General features: G+C 44.2%; 2 protein-coding genes across 7 annotated transcripts in view; one reads left to right on the forward strand and one right to left on the reverse strand.

Moving 5' to 3' along the window:
• FBH1 (F-box DNA helicase 1) overlaps nt 1–22,698 on the forward strand; it is a 172,179-nt gene that overhangs the window by 70,745 nt on the left and 78,736 nt on the right. The window lies entirely within an intron of this gene.
• The window catches only part of IL15RA (interleukin 15 receptor subunit alpha), a 62,513-nt gene that overhangs the window by 19,771 nt on the left and 20,044 nt on the right, over nt 1–22,698 (reverse strand). For 3 of the 6 annotated variants that reach the window (XR_006708949.1, XM_045464173.1, XM_045464170.1), the window contains exons 2-5: nt 11,779–11,973; nt 6,926–7,081; nt 4,275–4,469; nt 2,625–2,657 (exon numbers count right to left, since the gene is read on the reverse strand). Coding sequence is in view for 5 of the 6 variants with exons in the window: in XM_045464173.1 (XP_045320129.1) it covers nt 2,625–2,657; nt 4,275–4,469; nt 6,926–7,081; nt 11,779–11,973 (579 nt within the window). In the remaining variant the exon portion in view is untranslated. The remainder of the gene's footprint in view (nt 1–2,624; nt 2,658–4,274; nt 4,470–6,925; nt 7,082–11,778; nt 11,974–22,698) is intronic. The other 3 variants (XM_045464172.1, XM_045464175.1, XM_045464174.1) reach the window with 3 other exon arrangements.

A 22,698-nucleotide genomic window follows, 5' to 3' on the forward strand; every position in this document is an offset into this window, starting at 1 on the left:
ATGCTCTGTCTCTCTCTGTCCCAAAAATAAAATAAATGTTGAAAAAAAAAATTAAAAATAAATAAATAAATAAAAAAGCTGTGATAATCATTTATATAGCTTATTTTAAAAATGGTGATATCAGTGGTTATCAATGGGCTGATTAAAATATTCACATTTGCTGAGCGACTACTACGGTAAAGCGTTTATATACCCTTACAAACACTCTCAACTGCTTGCTTCTTCGTGCAGAAATAGCAACATTTACTGATGCTCAGGGAGCCAGTGAATGCCTCTGCCACTTGAACCTGATGGGTATACTCTTGGTCCACAGTACTGGGATATATATGACATAGTCGGAAGTCACCATCACTAAGTGTCTTTAGAAAACTAGCATGATTTCCATTTTAGCTTCCACCTTCTTAGCAGATAAAACTTAACGCCTAGTGAAGTATAACTCGTTTTTATTTCTTTGCTGACAATTATTTGATCTGTCTTGTTAAGTTAGGTGCTAACATGTTTATATTGAAGCACCCTCGAAGAAGGAAATCTTATTTATATAACAGGAAAGATTTAAAGTTCTTGTTTGTTTGTTTGTTTGTTGTAATTCTCTGTATTTCCAAAGTTTCTTGCATGGAGCTATCAGACTATTGCAGGTGTTATTGTGTATTACACGACACTTCAGAGTTTGGGATAGAGTTTCTGATGTTTTAGTCCAGTGAAAGTCACGAACTGGAGAAATACATCATAAGATGATATCCCGTAGTAAAGTAGTTGTTTGAAAATCGACATAGAAAATATGGCCCCCAAATTTTATGTGTAGGATTTTATCCTACAGATTTCTTTGCACATAGCCAAGTGATAGATAGAAGGCTTTCCAATTAATCACTGTTTGTAATGTAGCCAAGACTGTCAACAGTCACATGCCCATAGGGGGTTGGCTACACAAATTGTAGCAAATCCAGGTAGTGGAATATTTGGTAGCTGTTTTAAACATTTTTTTTTTCAACGTTTATTTATTTTTGGGACAGAGAGAGACAGAGCATGAACGGGGGAGGGGCAGAGAGAGAGGGAGACACAGAATCGGAAACAGGCTCCAGGCTCCGAGCCATCAGCCCAGAGCCCGACGCGGGGCTCGAACTCCCGGACCGCGAGCCGGGGCGCCTGGGTGCCGCAGTCGGTTAAGCGTCCGACTTCAGCCAGGTCACGATCTCGCGGTCCGTGAGTTCGAGCCCCGCGTCGGGCTCTGGGCTGATGGCTCGGAGCCTGGAGCCTGTTTCCGATTCTGTGTCTCCCTCTCTCTCTGCCCCTCCCCCGTTCATGCTCTGTCTCTCTCTGTCCCAAAAATAAATAAACGTTGAAAAAAAATTAAAAAAAAAAAAAAAAGAATGAGGTGGTTTCCATGTGTTGATATGGAAGGATTTCCACGAGGTACCATTAGTTGAAAATGAACACAGGTGCAAAACACAGTGAAACTAAAATACCTAGCTAGCATCGTGTATCGATCCTCTCTGAAAGGATGCCCAAAAAGCTGGTAACAGGAGTAACTTTCTTCCTACAAGGGAATTTTCAGTTTAAGATGGGGCTTTTTGCTGTAGATGTTTTTGTAATTTGTAATTTTTAAACCCCGGCAAATATTACCAATTCAAAAAAATGAATAAAAAACTTAAAACTTTGTGGAAAGGTGAACGTAATATATTACATAAGGAGAAAAATTAGGCTGGCTACTTGACTTACTGGTCACCTCTTACGTGATAAACATATTTTAGTTTCAATCTCTTGCCTTTGCATATAAGCTGTTGAAATGGCTGAAGCTGCTTGTTTTTTTTTTTCTAGATGACACTTGATGCAGATAAAATATAATCATAAAAATATGAGTCGTTCTCTAAGAGGATAACTCGTGAATAGAAAATAGAAATAAGTTGTGTTTTCTCTGTATAAATTACAGTGGTTTTTTTTTTTTTTTTTTTTTTTGGCTTATTGAAAACTTGTACAGACAAAAGTGTTAGTCTCTCTTCCTACTTGCATTTCTGCCTTCTTTTATTTTCTTCTCTCTCCTCCCCTCCCTTCCTCTTTTTCTTTCCTCTTTTCCTTGCAAACACTTTTCCACTCTCCTCCTTAACACTCACCGGGACAGTCTCTTCCTCTCCTACGTTGAGTGTTGTGTGCGTCTTGTGTAGAAGCAGCCTTTTATCCCAAGAAGTGTGGCCAGTCTTGCTGTAAAGTGCATGGGGCTAACACCCTGTGAGAGATTAATGCAGCTGACGGATGAATAACATCATGTTACTGACAGCCGCACACACGCTTGTGGTTCTCTGCTAAGTCTGGGATGAGTCTAGCCCGGCTTAGTGGAACTGAGTAGCTGAACGAGGAGGCCCTTTTGTGATGTGTCAGCTCTCTGGTTCCCACGTGTGTAGCCTGACAGAGAGAAGCTACCAGTATTAAGATAAACAGTCATGGTAGAATCCCATAAGTAGGGTGATCCTATCTATGACTTATTATCTACACTGAGTCACTTTTGAGAGTGAAAGGGGCTGCGAGTGGCCATGCTGGGGCAGCAGGCATAAGCCAGGACTGTTCGGCACCCTGAGACCGAGGTCCTCAGGGCAGAAGCACTGCTAGGACCAAAAAAACAAAACACTTACCAGTCACAGTTCCGGAACTGTATGAATAGGTACCTGCAGAGAAGAGAGTGCAGTTCAGTTATTGCCGTAGTCCTAAAGGCACTCATTTCTCATTAAGCAGGAGGAATTCTAGACATTTTGGCTCCCATCTTAAAGCCTGAGAGAGTCATGGCTGGCGGAACCAAACTTCCGTTAGCAAAGAACAAGGGTAGTTTACTTAGCTGCTGGGCCATGCTTAAGGATCACATATGCCCTTTTGCACAGCAAAGGAAACCATCAACAAAACAAAAAGGCAACTTACTAAATTGGAGAAGCTATTTGCAAGCGACATAACTAATAAGGGGTTAATATCCAAAATGTATAAATAACCTATACAACTCAACACACACACACACACACACACACACACACACACACACAATCCAATTAAAAATGGGCGGAGGACTTGAAAAGATGTTTTTCCAAAGAAGACATACAGATGGCCAACAGGCACATGAAAGGATACTCAACATCACTGATCATCACAGAAATGCAAGTGAAAAACCACAATGAGATATTACCTTACACCCGTGAGGAGGACTAGAGTCAAAAAGGCAAGACATAACAAGTGTTAGGGAGGATGTGGAGAAAAGGGAAACTTGTGCACTGTTGGTGGGAATGTAAACTGGTGCAGCCACTGTGGAAAACAGTATGGAGGTTCCTCAAAAGATTAAAGAGCTACCACATGATCCAGTAATTCTATTGGGTATTTACCCAGAGAAAGCAAAAACACTAATTTGAAAAGTTACAGGCACCCGAATGTTTATTGCAGCGCTATTTACAACAGCTGAGATATGGAAGCAAGCCCAAGTGTCCATCAGTAGATGAATGGATAAAGAAGATGTGGTGTGTATAATCACAACGGAATATTACTCAGCCATAGAAAACAATGACGTCATGCCATTTGCAACAACACAGACAGACCTAGACAGTATCAGGCCAAGTGAAATAAGTCAAACAGAGAAAGACAAATACCGTACGATTTCACTTGGATGTGGAATCTAAAAAACAAAACAAATGAACAAACAGACAAAAGCAGAAACACTCATAAATACAGAGAACGAACTGATGGGTGCCAGAGGGGAGGAGTGTGGGGGGCATGGGCAAGGTGGGTGAAGCGGGGGCGGGAGATACAGGCTTCCAGTTATGGGATGACCAAGTCATGGGGATGAAAGGTGCAGAATGGGGAATGTAGTCAAATGTGTTTTGTGGTAGCGAAGAAAACCCCCACAAAGAATCAGATATGCCTTTGCGGCAGACGCAGATTACCAAGGGCTCTTTCATACCGCAGATTGTGACTCCAGATTGCAGAAAGCTTCCACCGTCCTCCCATATTGGGAGACGGCAGATACCATTCAGATCGGCAAAGCCTCTGCCATGCAGGTCAATACGCCGAGCCTTCTCACCTCTGGGAGACGGACTTTCTTTTCCAGCTGGACCGAGCCAAGGCAGAGCACAGAGGTTAGAGAGCAGAGCAAGGAGGCTGTGGCACAGAGCAGGAGGCGGAGGGTTGCTGAGTGGCCTGGACTTTGGATTGCAAGGTGTGATGCTAGGCAGCCAGCTCACTCGAGGTCTCCACCCACATCTCATGGACTGCTGACCTCTCCTAAAGTATGCAAAGCCAGTGCTAACCTGGCGTCTCCTGCGAGGCAGAGGGGGTGTGTTCCAAGGCGTTTGCTGTTGTCTGAGCTGGGGCTCGGGAGGGTTCATTATTGATTACCCCTGTGGTTCCCGCAGCCGGAGGCTTTGATGGTATCAGCCTGGAGCCTGGCTCAGTAGCTGCCTTTGTGGCCACTGTGCTGTCTGACTTGGAAGTGAAAGCTGGCTCTGTAGGAAAGTGCAAGATATGGAGAACATAAATACTTTGAAGAGTGTCTCCGTGCAGCTCTAGAAGACAGTGGACTTCAGACTTGCTCTAGTGAGCCCACCCCGGGCCAGCCCTCGCCCAGCACCCTCCTCCAGGGCTCTTTGGGGAAATCCCTTCAGTGAGTAGCCTATTCCTCCATCTGGATGGCCGAGGGACATTTGAGAACACGAGAGGATCTACAGCTATTTATCATGGTGCACGTAACCTAAAGATCCCACGGATTCGAGTGGTTCCCGGCTTGTTTACTAGAGAAGGCGCGGAAGATGCGGTGAGAGACTGATCTCAAAAAACAAGTATGACTGTATTTACCAAAGATATCTGGGCTGCTGATTTTAGTTTCCTTTCTGCGTGTTTGCACACAACTTTTGAAATAAGGGGAAGCCTGAGATTCAGCCAGACCGAGTTTTAGAGTATTTGAAGACAGTGCCCTGGTTTTGCCCCCATCTAAGGGAGGACAGCCCTCCTGGTGTTTATGTCCTCACCCTCCCTGTGCTAACTGGCATATAGCCACTCCCAAACTGTGAGGCATGGTGGCAAGACGTCACTATTCTCTTTCCATGAAAAATGGGTCTTCCGTTGCACTCTCATGTCTGAGAGTTTGATGGCACGGTTTCATCTGACCACGTGTTTGATGCACGAAGCAAGGCTGGGAGAGGCCCCTTGATTATTCTCGTCAGTGGGTGATCCGGGCATGACTTGGGTCAAAGGGGTCTTGGAATTACCCCAAACTTAAATGTAGCCAGTACTCTACTATATCCTCTTGTTTGTAGTCAACTAACTAACTAACTAGGAGGAAACCTCCTTCTGGCCTGTCTTCCCTTCAGCATTGGTTCTCAGCCTTGGCTCCCTGAGAATCACCTGGGGAGCTTCTAGAACCCGAATTCCCAGACTGCTCCCCAGACCACCAGAGTTCCAAGGAGATCCCAGTGTGCATCCATGGCTAAGAAGCTGTGTTCTAGCTCAGAGCTGCCAACGGCAGCAGAGAGACTACACCTGGGGCCAAAAGGGGGAGACCAGGGCCAGGAAAAGCCACTGGATGACCAGACATAAAACATCAAGAGTTAAGTGTAAAGTAAAGCTTTCCCAGGATATAGAGCACATTGTCCCAAGCAGCTAAGGTCTCAAATTTTCTTGACATCAGGACAGTGCCGGGGAGCACCTGGGTTGGTTAAGTGTCCAACTTCGTCAGCTCAGGTCATGATCTCGTGGTTCATGAGTTTGAACCCTGCATCGGGCTCTGTGCTGACAGCTCAGAGCCTGAAGCCTGCTTTGGATTCTGTGTCTCCCTCTCTCTCTGCCCCTCCCCTGCTCTGTCTCTGTCTCAAAAATAAATAAACATTTAAAAAGAAAAACACATCAGGACAGTGCTGAGCAAATTGGGATAGAAGATTACCTAAGAAAGACCCTGGAAATTCAGGGTGTTTGCAGCTTTTTACCAGAGCTGTCATAGTTGGGATGGTTGAGGGACAATTCTTCAGGGGTCCCTCATGTTTCCCCATGCCTTGTCAGCAGAGTCCGTGACAGCCCTTTCTCAGGACTAACTTTTCAAGGATGCTCACGAAATCTCGGAAGGTGGAGAAGGCACCTCCCTCTGGAGCAAAGGGCAGACATGGTCGGCCAGTTATAAAAGACTCCAGTTGCTTGAACTCAGGCCTCCTCTCCTGTGGGGCAGCCTGCTGGACGTACAGGCATCTTCTAGACCCATCCCTGCTGCCCCCGTGGGACACAGGGAGGAGGGAATTGACAAAAACATGCCCATGCTCCCGCTGACTGCTGAGCCCTGTAAGGGAGTCCTTGGTCTCTGAATTGGGGAGCTAATGTTCTCCGCTGGCACCCAGGAAGTTTTGGTGGGTTAACACACCAGGCAGGCAAAACCTCAGATCCTCCCCAATTCTTGATGAGGAAATACATCTGCAACTAAGTCTGATCCGGCATATGAAAAGTGGATTTGGAACCATTATTAATTACAGTAAAACCTTGGATTGCAAGTAACCTGTGAGTGTTCCACAAGACAAGCAAACATTTCTAATAAATTTTAACTTGATAAACCAGTGATGTCTTGCAATACAGGTTGTATGTGACGCTGAACGTCACATGATCATACCTGAGCCAATGGTTCTTGAAATTTGCGTTGATATACGAGTGCTTTAGATTACAGGCATGTTTCCAGAACGAATTATGCTCGCAAACCAAGGTTTTACTGTAAGTCCAATGAAACCTGGATATCAAGCACCTTTGATTTAAAAGAGAAAATGGAGCTACAATAAAATTTAATTTTGACTCAAATAAAAAGTGGGTTCTGTTTGTTGGAGTCTGCAGTGGGACTCCAGCAGGGCCTCAAGAATCTGACACATTTGTGGGGGACCTGAGAGGTGGTGGAGAATAGGAGTCCTTAAAACGTTTCCAATGTCCCTACCTTTTCCAGAAAGGGAGGTGCTCTCTGGCTCTGGGGTCACCCCTGCCGGCATTTCTGTAGAGGATGGCTTTAGATGAGTCAGGGAGGGGTCTCCTAGAGAGAGCATAACCACATGGCATTTATGAGCCTGAGGGTGGAGACTTGCTTCAGAACTGGCTATAAATAAAAAAATAATACATACAGAAATTTAAAATGGAGATACCCGGCTTCCTGGGAGAGGTCAGAAGCACAAGAAATAGCCAACAAACAATGTGTCCCAATCTGTCATTCCCATGCAAGTGCAAACAGACTGCCAACTATTTTTCTAGGCTTTCCAAAAAGTTGCGCACATATCAAATGTCTTTTATTTTTGGGTAGAAGGATATTCATGAGATCAACTCAGTTTTACAATGTTGTCTTTTACGTGGGAAAATACATGACTACTCAGTAGCTTCAGTTATTTTGTAAGGAAAAAAAAATAAAAAAAATAAAAGCATCCCAAGCACAAGAGGTTAGGAAAAGTAACGGAGGGAGTTGTTAGTGGCAGAAGGTGAGATGTCTTTGTGCCAGTGAAGCCTCAGGGTGCTCGAGTCTGTAGGTTCTACAAGTCTGTAATTCCAGGTCTCCCCCCTTCCTTCCTCTCCCCCTACCCCCCACCAGCTGGTTCAGAGCCTACAACTTTTCTCCATCCTGGATCCGTTCATCCAAATGGATTGGAACTTCAAAGAAACAGTCACTCTCCCTGCAGTGGAAAGCCCTTATTTTTGCCCCTGGATTACAGGTACCAGCGTGTGCCCGGACTGGACAGAGTAAGCTGTCTACTCTGTGTTTTTGCCACAGTGCTATTGCTCGTACCTGTCCTCACCTAGCTCATCATTGGAGTGGCATTTGATGCCATGTGGTACTATGTTCTGCCGCTGAGTGATTCCCTTGCAACAAACAGAAGGCTTCCTCCTTGCCCTGATGTCTGCGAGACGGACGTGCAGGGGGAGAGGGAAGGAGCGCACACTCAGTGAGAAAGTCTGGCTCTTCAAGGACTCTTACAGCAGAGGGAATTTGCTCTAGAACAAGTCCTTCTGTCCCCTTCCCCAGAGAGGAGTTGAGAATGTTCACAAATGTTATATGAGAAAGTATCTAGCTTGCAGTTGGACATCCACCAAATATGCAATAAACCATGAGCTAATTTTTATGTTTCCAAAGTAAGGGACTTAGTAGTCCTGGAAATAGCCCTACTGGCTTCCACTCCAAGGTTGTTGACTTCTTCTGGCAAGATTACCCAGTTGTGGACGGTTAAAAATAATTGATTCGGACAACCTTCCCTCACACGTGCTCTGGAGTGCTGGCTGGACACCAGCCATGGGTGACCAGGCTAAGGGAATCTGCTCGGTGGGTACCCCCATTCTCCTGGGTGGCTAACAACAGAGAACAGTAATAATTTCCCTGCACACTATCTTCTAGGAAGAAATTGGGAAAGATCTCTGGAAAGCAAGCATGCTGTGAGCATACACCCTTGTCTGTAGCCAAATTCTATCATCATCTTAAAGCACTGATAGTAATAATATAGGCATAACTCAGAGAGATATTGTGGGTTCAGTTTGAGACCACCATGATAAAGTGAATGTGGCAATAGAGCAAGTCAGATGAATATTTTGGTTTCTCAGTGCATAGAAAAGTTTTGTTTAGGGAGGGGCCAAGATGGCGGAACAGCATGGAAGTTTTTTTGCGTCTCTTGTCCCCGAAATAGAGCCAGATCAACACTAAACCATCCTGCACACCTAGAAAACTTATTTGAGGATTAATACAACAATCTGTACAACCTGAACCCGAGAAAAGTTATGTTTACACTATACTCTAGTTTATTAAATGGGCAATAACATTGTGCCTAAAAAAAATCAATATACATACCTTAATTTAAAATGCTTTCCTGCTAAAAAATGCTAACCATCATTTGAGCTTTCAGTGAGTCATAATCTTTTTGCTGGTGGAGGGTCCTCCCTCGATGGTGATGGCTGTTGACTGATCAGGGTGGTGGTTGCTGAAGGTTGGGGTGGCTGTGGCGATTCCTTAAAATAAGACACCAGTGGGGGCACCTGGGTGGCTCAATTGGTTAAGCATCTGACACTTTGTTTTGGCTCAGATCATGATCTCACAGTCCATGGATTTGAGCCCCGCATCAGGTTCTATGTGGAGCCTGCTCAGGATTCTCTCTCTCCCTCTCTCTCTGCCCCTCCCCCACTTGAGTGCACACACACTCTCTCTCTCTTTCACTCTCTCTCAAAATAAACAAAACAAAACAAAACAAAACAAAACAAAACAAAACAAGAGACCCCAATGAAGTTTGCTGCAGCGACTGACCCTTCCTTTCACGAATGATTTCTCTGTAGCGGGTGATGCTGTTTGATAGCATTTAACCCACAGTAGAACTTTCCAAATTGAAGTCAATGCTCTCAAACCTGCTGTTGCTTTACAACTGAGTCTGTGTCATATCCTGAATCCTCTGTTGTCATTTCAACAATCTTCACAGCATCTCAGCAGGAATAGATCCCATCTCAGGAACCCATGGGAAGCAACTCCTCATCCATTCAAGTTTTATCCTGAGATTGCAGCCATTCAGTCCTATCTCAAGGCCCCACTTCTGATTCTGGTCCTCTCGCTGTTTCCACCTCATCTGCAGTGACTCCCTCCACTGAGGTCGTGAGCCCCTCACAGTCATCCACGAGGGCTGGAACCAACTTCTCCCAACTCCTGTTATCCTGTGAATGTTGATATTTTGACTCCTTCCCACGAATCATGAGTGTTCTTAATAGCATCTGGAATGGAGAATCCTTTCCAGAAGGTTTTCAGTTTACTTTGCCCAGATCCATCAGAGGAATGGCAGTGATAGCCTCATGGAATGTATTTCTTAAATAATAAGACTTGACATTTGAAATGACTCCTTGAGCCATGGGCTACAGCATGGGTGTTGTGTTAACAGGCATGAGAACAATAATAATGCCATTATCCATTTCCATCGGAGCTCTTGGGTGACCAGGTGCATTGTCAATGAGCAGTCATATTTTGAGAGGAGTCGTCTTGAGCAGTGGGGCTCAGCAGTGGGCTTAAAATATTCAGGAAACTATGGGGCACCTGGGTGGCTCAGTCAGTTGAGCGGCTGACTCTTGGTTTTAGCTCAGGTCATGATCTTGAAGTTCATGAGTTCGAGCCTCACATCGGGCTCTGTGATAACATTGCAGAGCCTGCTTGGGATTCTCTCTCTCTTTCTCTCAATGGCCCTCCTCTGCTTGTGCTCTGTCTTCATTTCTTTTTCTCTCAAAATAAATAAATAAACTTAAAAAAATGTTCAGTAAACCATGTTGTAAACAGAAGTGCTGTCATCCAGGCTCTGTCGTTTCATTTCCAGAGCACAGGCAGAATGGATTTAGCATACTTCTGAAGGGTGCTAGGAGTTTTGGAATGGTCAGTGAGCATTGGCTTCAAGCCAAAGTCACCAGCTGCATTAGGCCCTCATGTGAGAGTCAGCCTGTCCTTTGAGGCATTGAAGCCAGGCATTGGCTTCTCCTCTCTAGCTATGAAAGTCCTGGATGGCGTCTTCTCTCACTCTAAGGCTGTTTCATCTGCGTTGATCATCTGGATAAGCCAGATCTTCTGGATAACTTGCTCACTTCACCTGCACTTTTATGTTGTAGAGACGACTCCTTTCCTCAAATCTCTTGAGCCCACCTCTGCCGGCTTCAAGCTTCCCCACCCCTGTCAGCTTTCATAGAACTGAAGAGAGGTCGGGCCTTGCTCTGGGTGAGGCTCTGGCTTAGGAGAATGTTGTGGCTGGTTTGACCTTCTATCCAGACCACTCACACTTTCTCCAGAAAGAAACACTCGTGTGTTCTCCGGAGTAGCACTTTCAGTTTCCTTCAAGGTCTTTTCCTTTGCATTCACAACTTAGCCAACTGTTGGGCACAAGGGTCCCAGCTTTTGGCCTGTCTTGACTTTTGACATGCTTTTTTTTTTCACTAAGCTTATTTATTCCTAGTTTTTGATTCGAGAAGAGATGTGATTCTTACTTTCACGTGAACACTTAGAGGCCATTGTAGGGTTATTAATTGGCTTCATTTCCATATTGTTCGGTCTCTGGCAACAGGGAGGTCCGAGGAGGGGGAGAGATGACGTAGGAGTCAGTCGATGGAGCACTCAGGATACATACACAACATCGGCTGATGAAGTTAACTGCCTTACATGGGTGTGGGTTGTGGCACCCCAAAGCAATTACAGTAGGAACACCAAAGACTGTTGATCCCAGATCACCACAACAAATATGAGAAAGTTTGAAATACATCAAGAATTATCAAAATGTGACCTAGAGACACAAAGTGGGCAACTACTGTTGGAAAAATGGCATCGACAGACTGACTCGCTTGAGGCAGGATTGCCACAAACCTTCAGTTCGTAAAAACAAAACAAAACAAAACAAAACACAATTATGTGTAAAGTGCAACACCGCAGAGTGCAACAGAATGAGGTGTGGCTGTAGTGAATGTTGACCGGGGCTCACTTAACATTGCTACAACCCACAATGTTGACCTCAGGTTCATTTTCTAGATGATGAACGAAGTTCCAAGATAGGAAGGCCCTTGCTCAGGGTGGTGCGGGGCCGAGCCAGGGTTGGAACTCAGAATTGTGTGACCCTAAATCCTGTACATTTCCCACCCCCAGAGGTGTTGTTTAGAGGCCCAACGGTTCAGTTAGCCTCAGACTTCCACACAAATGTCTTGTCCCCCTCCCCCCAAGAGATGGGCTCCCACAGCCTTCCACACTGCCTTCCGTTCTCTGTACAGTCTTGGCGAGGGGGACAGAGAGACAGTGCAGGGCCGTGTACTTACTGATGCACTTGAGATTGGGAATTGTCCAGTGGGCAGTGTTCGTGGTCTTGTTAAGCACGCACTCTGTCAGGGTGGACGTCCCGGCTTTCCGCTTGAAGCCAGTGTTACAGGTATACCGCTCGGTGGAGTTCAGTTTGTAACTCTTGACCCGGATGTCTGCATGTTCCACAGATGTGGGAGGAGGGCACGTGACACCTGCAAAGGTGCAGATAAGAGAGGAGAGGTGACCACATTTCAGCTGGCTCAGAGGAGCTCCCCAGGGTCACTTGGGTGGCACTCAGCACCTTCGAGCCAGGGACTGGCTCTCCTGGGGGCCCCTTAGGATACACCCCACATTCCAAGCATGTGGAAAACGTTCAGTAAGGGCTCTCATCGTTTAGAGGCCTCCCAGGAGCCTTGCCTTAGGCGCTTGCCATCCAGCATGGCTCGGGACTGGGGAGTCATCAGTGGAAACCCTTCTCCCTGCCCTCCCCTTCCTATTGATCTTCCCCGCCCATGCAGCCCGGGCCTCTGAGCTCTCTTGCCTGAAAACATTAACAGCCCTGGGATTGCTCTCCCTGCTTGTTCTCCCTGAAAGCCTTTCATCCGTTTCTGTAACACAGCCAGGTATCTTCAGAAATCCATATGATGGCTTCACTCTTTCCTGGTTGCCCGCTGCTCTTAGGATAAAAACTCACATCCTCAAGAAGTCTTCAAGGCTCTGCTGGATGGGGCCCCACCTCCTCCGTAGCTACTCTCCCCCTGCCCCCCACCCCCGGCCACACTGGCCTTCGGTCCCCCCCACCCTCTGCCACTCACCATGCCTACCGCTCTCCCCAGCCCATCTCCTGCCATCCTCCCTAACTTGAACATGACTTTCTCAGGAAAGCCTTCCCTCCCTGCCGCTCCCCCCTCAAAGCAGCCAGGTCCCGTAGTTCCGTGTTCTTTCCCTGCGCAGTCAGCTGCCTTCAGGGTTGTATGGAAGACACTGAGATGTTATAATGTCTGTCTGTCTGTCTCCTAATGTGCGCTGTGAGCTCTAGAGGGTGGGGGCCACATCTGTTTTGCCCGACACCACCCTCCCTGAGCCTAGTACAGTAACTGGCAAGAGAAGGTGTTCAAGAAACACCTGTTCAGAGAATGACATTTATTATGCACATGCCCTTTACCCCAGCGATTTCGCTTCTAAGAATTTTCCCGACAGACATGCTGGCATATTTATGAAGTGAGTATGTACAGAGTTATTGATTATAGTAGCCAGTATCTGTGTGAATTACCTCGCATGTGGTCAGCAGGAGACTAATTTAGTAACTTACAATACAGCTACTACTGGAAGAAGTGCTAGTCAGACCTCTGTAACAGACGAAAGGGTGCTCTTTATCACTGAAGTGGAAAGATCTCCCAGACACACTGTTACATTAGGAAGAAGACGAACAGAACCCCGTGTGTCATTCGCTGCCATTGGTGAAAAAAGAAGAAATGGTACCTATCCACAATTTTTTGTCTGTACATAAAATCTCTGAAAAGATGCAAAAGACTATTAACACTGGAGGAGAGACAGCTGAGGACACGCTGGGAGTGGGAGACTTTTTACTGAATGCCTTATCATAGCTTCTCACTTTTTTCCTTTCCATACTTTCTGAATTTTTAGTAGTACAAATGTTTTACCTGTTAAAAATGCTTTTGAAAGTTTTTGGAATGCTCTGTTTCTTCAGCTGTTTTGTAAATGGATGTTTTTCCTTTTCATAGATTACATCTATGCCAGGGTGAAAATTGAAATAGTTAATAAATAACCAGTGCCACCGAGATGCTGACCGATTGGGATGGGTGCAGGCAATCATGGGGGCCGGGCAGCTGACCACTGGACACAGATGGAAGGCCACACTGATGAGGACTGGCAGAATATTAGTTGTGCCCAAATGTTACATACTGTTTAAAATACATGACATTCTTCATAATGAAATAAGTTGGGGTGAGGGATTTTGGGGTACCCTGCCATAGGAACTCAGACCTCAGTTGAATCTAGGGCAAGAGAGGGGTAAATCATGCCAAGTGTGAGTGTTCACTGCTTCTATTGTAAGATGTTGCCTGTGAAATAAATGTGAGAAATGCAGAAGATTCTAGAATTAGGTATTTTTGGCTTTCTCTGAGCCAGTTAAGGCAGCTTGAGGTAAAATGGAAGCCAAGAGGTTTTGCAAAGCCATTGGGAGGATTCTGGGCCCTCTTTTGGGAGACAACCCACCAGTCACTCCCAGCAGACTGTGGATGTGACGAAGTGCATGCCCAGTGAAAACTAACACACCTTTTGTCAGAAGAATGGTACCAAAAGAAGGTAAGAGCCAGAGCTAGACCGATTCAAGTTTTCTCCAAGCTGTGCTACAGTGTTAAAAATGCCCCCCACCCTTTCTAATTAGAAGTTGAAAGATTTGAGCAAGATTTAGACCCTAAGATTTTCTTTGATATGAAACTTACTGGTTAAACCCCATGTCCTGGGACTTGCCCGACCATGTACATTGATTTCATTTTTGTGGCACCTCTACAGAGAGGTGCTCAGTAGATCTGCAGGGTAAGCTCCAGACCTGGTCTAATGACTTGAGGGCGTGATACCTACTGAAGTTCTTGATCCCCATATCTGGATATATGCCAGGAACACACAGTTCTAGTCTGCAAGTCTGATGATTTAACTACTTGAAAATACTGTAAATGGCCCAAATCCCAAATGGATGAGGTGAGTTCAGTCACCTGTCCATCGTAGACTTTGGTGCAAGGTCTGAGGGGGACAGAATCTGGAAAATGCAACCATCTTCTGTAGCTCTCCATGTCATAGTGAGGATTCTGGATTCTGGAACGTGAATCCCCATCCGTCCCAGAAAATGTAATGTCTCTCTGATCTTAACCTGGGTGTTGTGAGTGGTGCTGGTTTCCTTCTGCATCCTTCAAATAAGCCAGTCTAGTTTGATTTACCCAAATAGTGTCTGGGTTTGCTTTCCTGCAATCTGAGACTTCTTTTGGTTGGGCAGGATCTGGGGTCTGCTTTGGTAGCCACGGGCCCCCAAATGGCAGCTTTCTCCTTCCTTTCCACCTGCTTCTTGTGGGCTGGCCTGTCTCTTCCTAGGAACCCTAGCTTTCAGGACTAGCCCCCTGATTCCTCTGCCCAAGTCTTGCCTGTGTTTTCCTGCAGAGAGCAACCCCTGGATTGCCACACTCCCCAGCTGCTCGCTTAGGTTTGGACGTCCAAGAATGACCGCCAGAATCACCAGGACATGAACTCACAGCCCAGGCCCCTTATGCCATATCCCACCGGCCAGCTGGGCTTCTTTACACATTAGAGTCAGAGGGATCCCCCTCCGAATTCAGAATGTGGTCAGAACAGTCTGCTGTAAATGCCTGGCAGCCTGCAGGTAGACCAGCCTGCCAGTGGATGAGCTGTTGGGTTCTCCCTTCCTCCTTCAGGAAGTAGGCTCTCCCAGCTGAGGCTCCAACATGCCTCATACCTGAGCCCACCTGAGCTATGACAGCCCCATGGATCAGTAAAGCCCAGGCCTTACTGTAGTCTTCCTAGTCTCAGGAGAGGAAATGGATTGTTTGATTTTTGTTCTTTTTTTTTTTTTTTTTTTAATTTTTTTCAACGTTTATTTATTTTTTGGGGGACAGAGAGAGACAGAGCATGAACGGGGGAGGGGCAGAGAGAGAGGGAGACACAGAATCGGAAACAGGCTCCAGGCTCTGAGCCATCAGCCCAGAGCCCGACGCGGGGCTCGAACTCACGGACCGCGAGATCGTGACCTGGCTGAAGTCGGACGCTTAACCGACTGCGCCACCCAGGCGCCCCAATGATTTTTGTTCTTAATCCAGCCACTGACTTTTAAAGTCCCACCGATAATCTAGTCTTAGATTTTGTACAATATAAGATACATCTGTGCCGTTCTTTACCACTCCATGCTGGTAGTCTCAATGCTCCCTCTTCATTTACGTGGCTTCTAGAGTGGACTCAAACGTTTTCTTTTCCTTTTCAGTGAGGTCATAAGATAATCTTGATTTAGACGTATCAGTTTCCTAAAAATACTATTTTCTTACTAATTTCTATACACAAAATTAACAGGAGAGAAGAAATCTGTCTGCTTAGATTTACTTCCTTTACCATCCCCTGTCTTCTCTCTCTCTCCCATCTGGTCTTTGGATTGTATCTTGTTCGCCTGAGTCCCTCCCAGAACATTTTTATTCACCAGGTAGTCCTCAAGTTCCATTTTTAAGTTCAAGTAATGTTCTGAATCTATTGATCTTCTGTCTGTCATCGTTTTTTTCAGTCTCTGCTGTTTTCTGTGTTGTTTCCACATTTGATATTTTTCTCGGCAGATTGTTCTACATCTTCTAAGTCCTAAAATATTCTCCTCCATTTAGAATGGTGGTTTTCAACTTTTAGCATTTGTGGCACACTTTGAAATGAAACATCTGTGACCTGTCACTGAGGGGGATTTAGAAGGTCAAGGCGTTGGTGACCATATCAGCAAGAGTTATAAAGAATTGATGCTATGGTAGAAGGGCATAAGTGCTAAAGTGTGACTCATTTCGTGGCCCCTCGGAGCTGGCTGCTATGTGTGTGGGCAGTTTATTGAGTCTATGTGAACTCAGAGTTCTTACAGATTTCAAAAAATATGCAGTCTTCTCTGTAATCGCTTGACTTATTCCCCTTATCTTAGATTCATGACAGATAGTACCCCTCTCAGCTCAATACACCCCTTCTGCCAAATGCCGGTGTTATTGCAGGTGTATTCAGTTTTGCAGCAATGAATCTGACACAGCAACTAGGACAGGGTTCACAGGAAACATGCCATGCACACAGTTGAGAACCACTTCTTTGAAAGGAAAAGTAAACCAGGACAGACACTGAGTAAACAGTGACAGGTTTATAGCCTCTACAGATTTTCCTTGAAAACTCACCGATGCTGTTAAATCAGAGGGCAAAGGTCTAAAGGCACCGTCAATGCTCTTTTCTTCTTGATAACCTCTGGGAACCAGTCATCATCAATGAGAAAGACAAACACAGCCCAGGTTTCCCACTGTTAGAAGAAGAAGTTACAACTATGGAAAGGGGGGGAGAGGATGACTAGAAAGCGCCCTATGATGTTAAAGAGAATTGGGACCAGCGATATCAGAATGTAACCATTGTGTGTGTGTGTGTGTTCATTCATGTGTGTGTACGTGTGTCTGTACATGGGAATGTGCATGTGCAGATGTGTGTGTGTTTGTGTGTCTGTGCGTGTTCCAGCTCTGTCCTCTTACAATGCTTAGAAGCAATGACGTATCAGCACTGAATGTACTTGGTGCCCAGATCTTGGTCTCCATCAGAAGAAACCATGGCTACTTGAGGAAAAGGCTGATTCCAGGGCTAGGATGGGGAAGGCATGCCAGATGAGCCTGGAATACCTTGTACCAGAAAGTAAGGAGATACTCAAAGAATGATGGTGACATATCAAAAGGATATAGGGTGAAGGCTGAACTGGCTGTCACTGGCCACGTACAGGACCATTTGAGTATCAAAACAAAGACAGTAATTATGACAGATTATGGAACAACATAAAACAAAACTCTGTAAGTCTGAACTAATACAAACAAATAAATGAATAAATAAGTGAGCAGAGGGAGAAGAGAAAGCCCTCCTTAAGGTATAATTCTAACTAATAGAGAAAGAATGATGGCATAAGGGAAGAAACAATGCTAGAATGAGCGGATTGAAGTTTGATAATGGACAGGCTATTTATTTATTTATTTTTTTCAACGTTTATTTTTATTTTTTTTGGGGACAGAGAGAGACAGAGCATGAACGGGGGAGGGGCAGCGAGAGAGGGAGACACAGAATCGGAAACAGGCTCCAGGCTCTGAGCCATCAGCCCAGAGCCTGATGCGGGGCTCGAACTCCCGGACCGTGAGATCGTGACCTGGCTGAAGTCGGATGTTTAACCGACTGCGCCACCCAGGCGCCCCTGGACAGGATATTTATATAGTGCGGCGGATTCCACTGTGTCAGTTTAGCTAAGTGGGACACGCATTCCTCAAATCTCCTCCCTGCATGGTGACCAGTTAGCCTGTGGCACAATCACCAATCCTGGGACAAATCAAGTTCATGTGCCTCCTGATACAGTTCACTGAGAAGGACACAACATCACACCTGTGGTATTTCTCCCCCAGATCCATAATCTGAATCTCATCATGGGGAAACACTAGTTGAACCTAAATTGAGGGACATTCTAAAAAACACTTGGCCTGTATTCGAGATCAAGAAGGATAGAGAAAGGCAAAGGAAATGTTACAGACTGCAAGAGGCTAAGGGGACATGGCAACAAAATGTAACATGTGGTCCTGGATTAGATTCGGAATCAGGGAGAAAATGGCTAACAAGGGCATTATTGGGACAACTGACAAAAATTGAACATGCCCTGAATATTAGATAATAATATTGTGTCCAGGTTTAAACTTTCTGATTTTTGATAAGTGTTCTGTGATTATGTGAGAGTGTTGTATTTTAGGAAGGCATGTAAGAGAATGTATTCTTAGGAAATATATACTGAAGTATTTAGGCATAAAGGGGCATAGTGTCTCCAACTTACTTTCAAATACTTAAGAGGAAAACACACATATGTAATAAATATATAGACAGAGGGGTGATAAGGCACATGGGGCAGAATGTAAACAGTTGGTGAATCTGGGTAAAGGGTATTCAGAAGGTCTTTTTTTCCTGTTCTTGCAGTTTTACTATTAAGTTTGAGATTGCATCAGAATAAATAAGGTAAAAAAATAAGCAAAGTAAGTAACCAAACAAAATCCAGTTGGCGAATGTCACCCGGGTCCCTTTCTTTGAGGATTGCTCTGGAAGGAAACTCTAAGAGCCCTCGACAACTCAGGCCGAGATTATAATCTCGTCAGGAAAATGTTCTTTATGTATTTCCCTCCTTGTGGTTTTCACAGTGCTGCCTTTCCCTCTTCTCTTGTCCTTAATCACACCTTTTAGAGTTCCTCATTCCATTTCCAGGGCCTAAGAGTAGTGTTTCCACTCTTTCCACGTTCAAGATTTTGACTGTGGCTTTGGTGGGTTGTATGGGTTCATCGTTGCCGTGTTGGAGTCCTCATTCTGCTGCATCAGCTCTGTTCCTTACTGTCGTCCTTTTCATCCTGGGCCCTCTCTGCCAGTGATTCCTAAATGTGAGCATACACTAGAGCCACCTGGAGGGCTTATTAAAACCCAGAGTGCTGGCCTGTCCTCCCAGAGCTCCTGAGTCGTAGGCCTGGGGCAGGGCTGCAGAATCTGTATTTCTAGCAATATCCAGATGACGGTGATACTGCTCATCCAAGAACCATGCCATATGGTATTTACAGGTGCAGGGTCTCTTGGCATCACCACAAGTTACTTTCTTGCAGGCATTTAAAGTTTCTCTTGAAGTTATCTCAACCTATGGTGTTGATTGCATCAGTGAAGATTCCTTTCACAGGTTCTTCCTGATGTGCTCTTCTGAATTTCCATTCTAGCAGTTTTTAATTGGACCCAATCCCCCCATCCCCATTTAAAAAATGTACCTACTGCCGGAACCTGGGCAGTCTGGCTGTGTCTTCTCTGCATCTACACACCATGCTACAGTTTACCCCATGAGAGGAATTGCATACACGGAAGTATGGATATCTTGAGTGGGGTGGCCTAGATTATAGGGCTCTGAGAACAGGGAAGTGATGCACTTTGCCAGCCCACCAACATGGGCTTGTTGGTGCTGTCTCTACATTTATTAAACACGTTGCCTAAACCAGCACTGGGGACATGAAGCACACTGGAAACTCCCAACTAATCCAGGGTCAAATCCCACTGATGGCATTGCTACAATTCCTCCCTGCCCCCACAGCAGTTCCTGGGCTACTCGTGCAGCAGGTTATGAATTCTAGAAGGAAAACAATAAATGCATTCTACTTATTAAAAAAAAAAATGTACCTATCCCCATGCACGTGTGTGTGTGTGTGTGTGTGTGTGTGTGTGTGTGTGTGTGTGTTTAGCTTGGTAGTACCGTGGGTTTAGTTCCATGCTACCAAAATCTTAAATCTGTGTTTGTGGTGCTTTGCTGTATGTTAACAAAGATGGAAAAATACTTAGAGATGGAGGGTGGGGTGGAATGGGGAGGAATGATCATAAAACACTCCACTCTAGAAATATTTAACAGTAGACCGGAAGGGATAGTCTAATAAAAATACTAGACTCTGCTCTATGATAAAATGTTCCCTCCTTCTGAGGGAGCCTGAGTTGACCATGGAACTTTGGATGTCCCAGGTGATATTACATTATTGGTGGCTGGAAAGTCTCCATTCAGCCATGAATCAGTGATGCCATAAATCAGGACACGAGAGATAAGAAGTCCCCAGAGGGAATGGCTAGGCAAAGACTGGATTTAGCTGGTTTTTCCTCACCTACCCCTTTCTTTCCTTAAGCCAAGTTTGCTTTTTGATGCTGACAGCATCGTTGTCCTCGGCCTGGAGAAACTTGTGAGATCGCAGAGTCAAGCTCTCAGCCTGTGGAGGACTCATGACCCCTCCCATGGGTGATTCTGAAACTTTGGAAGGGAAGGAGAGTCTAAGAACCCCTACCTCGCTCCAAACACCACACATACAGTTACTTTCAAGACCAGTCCATTTTGAGGGGGCTGCAAAGACATCTTGCACAAAATTGTATTTATCTTTTTGTAGCTGGCTTATTTTACTTTAGCATATTGTCCTTAGCACAGTCCATATTGTGGTACATTACACAGTTTCCTTTCTTTTTAACGCTGGATAATATTCCATTGGTATGTACATACCATATTTTGATTATCTATAATTCATTTGTTGATGGACACTTGGGTTGATAACATGTTTTAGCTATTGTGAATAGGCTGCTATGAACGTGGATGTACAAATGCCTCTCTGAGACCCTACTTTCAAGTCTTTGGGGTGGATACCCAGAGGTGGAATTTCTCGATCATATGGTAATTCTATTTTTAATGTTTGAAGGTCTGCTATACTGTTTTCCACAGTGACTACACCATTTTACATTCCCAACAACAATGCACAGGGTTCCTTTTCTCTACATGCTCTTGTTTTTTCATCTTCATGGTAGAAGATGTATCTCACTGAAGTTTTGGTTTCATCTCCCTAGTGATTAGTGCTGTTGAGAATATTTTCATGTGTTTACTGCACATCTTTTGTATCTTCTTTGGAGAAATATTTAATCCAGTTCTTTGCCCATTTTTGAATCGAGCCATTTGTTTTCTTATTGTTGAATTTTAGGAGTACTCTATATATTCTGGAAATTAATCCTTTATCAGATGTACAACTTGCAAATATTTCCTCTCATTCTGTGGTTTGTTTTTTACTCTGTGGATAGGGTCTTTTGATGCACAAAATTGTAAAATTTTCATGAAGTCCAACTTGTTTATTTTTGTTGTTGTTGTTTCCTATGCCTTTGGTGTCATATTCAGGAAATCACTACCAAATCCAATATCATGAAGCTTTGTCCTATGTTTTCTTCTAAGAGTTTTATTGTTTTATGTCTTATACTTAGGTCTTTTATCCATTTTGTGTTCATTTTTGCATATGATGTTCTGTAAGGTTCCAACTTCTTTACTTTGCATGTAGGATGTCCAGTTTCCCTAGCACCATTTTTTAAAAAGACTGTCCTTTCCCAATTGAATGGTCTTGGCATCCTTGTCAAAAATCATTTTGCCATATATATGGTGTTTATCTCTGGGCTGTCTATTTCATTCATTTGTATGTCTCTCTTAATGCCAATACCACACTGTTGTGATTACTGTAGCTTTGTAGTAAGTTTTGATATCAGGAAGTATGGGTCCTCCAAGCTTTGTTTTCAAGATTGTTTTGGCTATTTGGGATAATTTGAGATTCCATATGAATTTTAGGATGGGTGTTTCTCTTTTTGCAAAAGACATCATTGGGATTTTGATAGGAATTGCATTCAATCTGTAGATCGCTTTGGGTAGTATTGACATGTCTTTCAATCCATGAACATGGGATGTGTTTCCGTTTATTTGTATTTTGTTTCATTTCTTTCAGCAATATTTTGTAGTTTTCATTATATAGGTCTTTCAGCTCCTTGGTATAAGTGTAATAATAAAATACTCCTAAGTATGTTATTACTTTTGATGCAACTGATTTTTGTATGTTGACCTTGTATCCTGCTACTTTACTGAATTCATGTAGTAATTCTAACAGAGTTGGTGGGTTTTGTTTTTTTTTTGGTGGAATTTTAAAGTTTTCTGCATATAAGATCATACCATCTGCAAACAGAGATAATTTTACTTCTTCCTTTCCAATTTGGGTGGCTTTTATTTCTTTTCCTTGCCTAACGCTGTGGTAGAACTTCTAGTGCTATGTTGAATAGAAGCTGTGAAAGCTGGCATCCTTGCCTTGTTCCTGATCTTAGAGGAAAAGCTTTCAGTCTTTCACCATAGAGTATAATGTTCACCATGGGTTTTTATGTATGGCTTTTATCATGTTGATGAAATTTCCTTCTATTCCTAGTATTTTGAGTGGTTTTTTTTTTTTTTTTTTTTTTTATCATTCAAAGGTGCTGAATTTTGTCCAATGCTTTTTCTGCATCGAGATGCTCATGTGTTGTTCCCCCTTCATTTTCTTAATGTGGTGTATTAACACTGATCAGTTTTCATATGTGAGCCATCTTTGCATTCCAGTAATAAATCCCACTTGGTCATGGTGTATGATCCTTTTAATATGCTGCTGAAATCAGTTTGCTAGTTTTTTTTTTTTAGGATTTTTGCATTAATATTCATAAAGGGTATTTGTCTGTAATTTTCCATTCTTACAGTGTCTTTATCTAGCTTTCGTATCAGGGTAATGCTGGCCTCACAGACTGAGTTAGGAAATGTTCCCTCCTCTTTAATTTTTTCTACC

This window comes from Leopardus geoffroyi, chromosome B4, assembly GCF_018350155.1.
Source record: "Leopardus geoffroyi isolate Oge1 chromosome B4, O.geoffroyi_Oge1_pat1.0, whole genome shotgun sequence".
Taxonomy (NCBI): Eukaryota; Metazoa; Chordata; class Mammalia; order Carnivora; family Felidae; genus Leopardus; species Leopardus geoffroyi.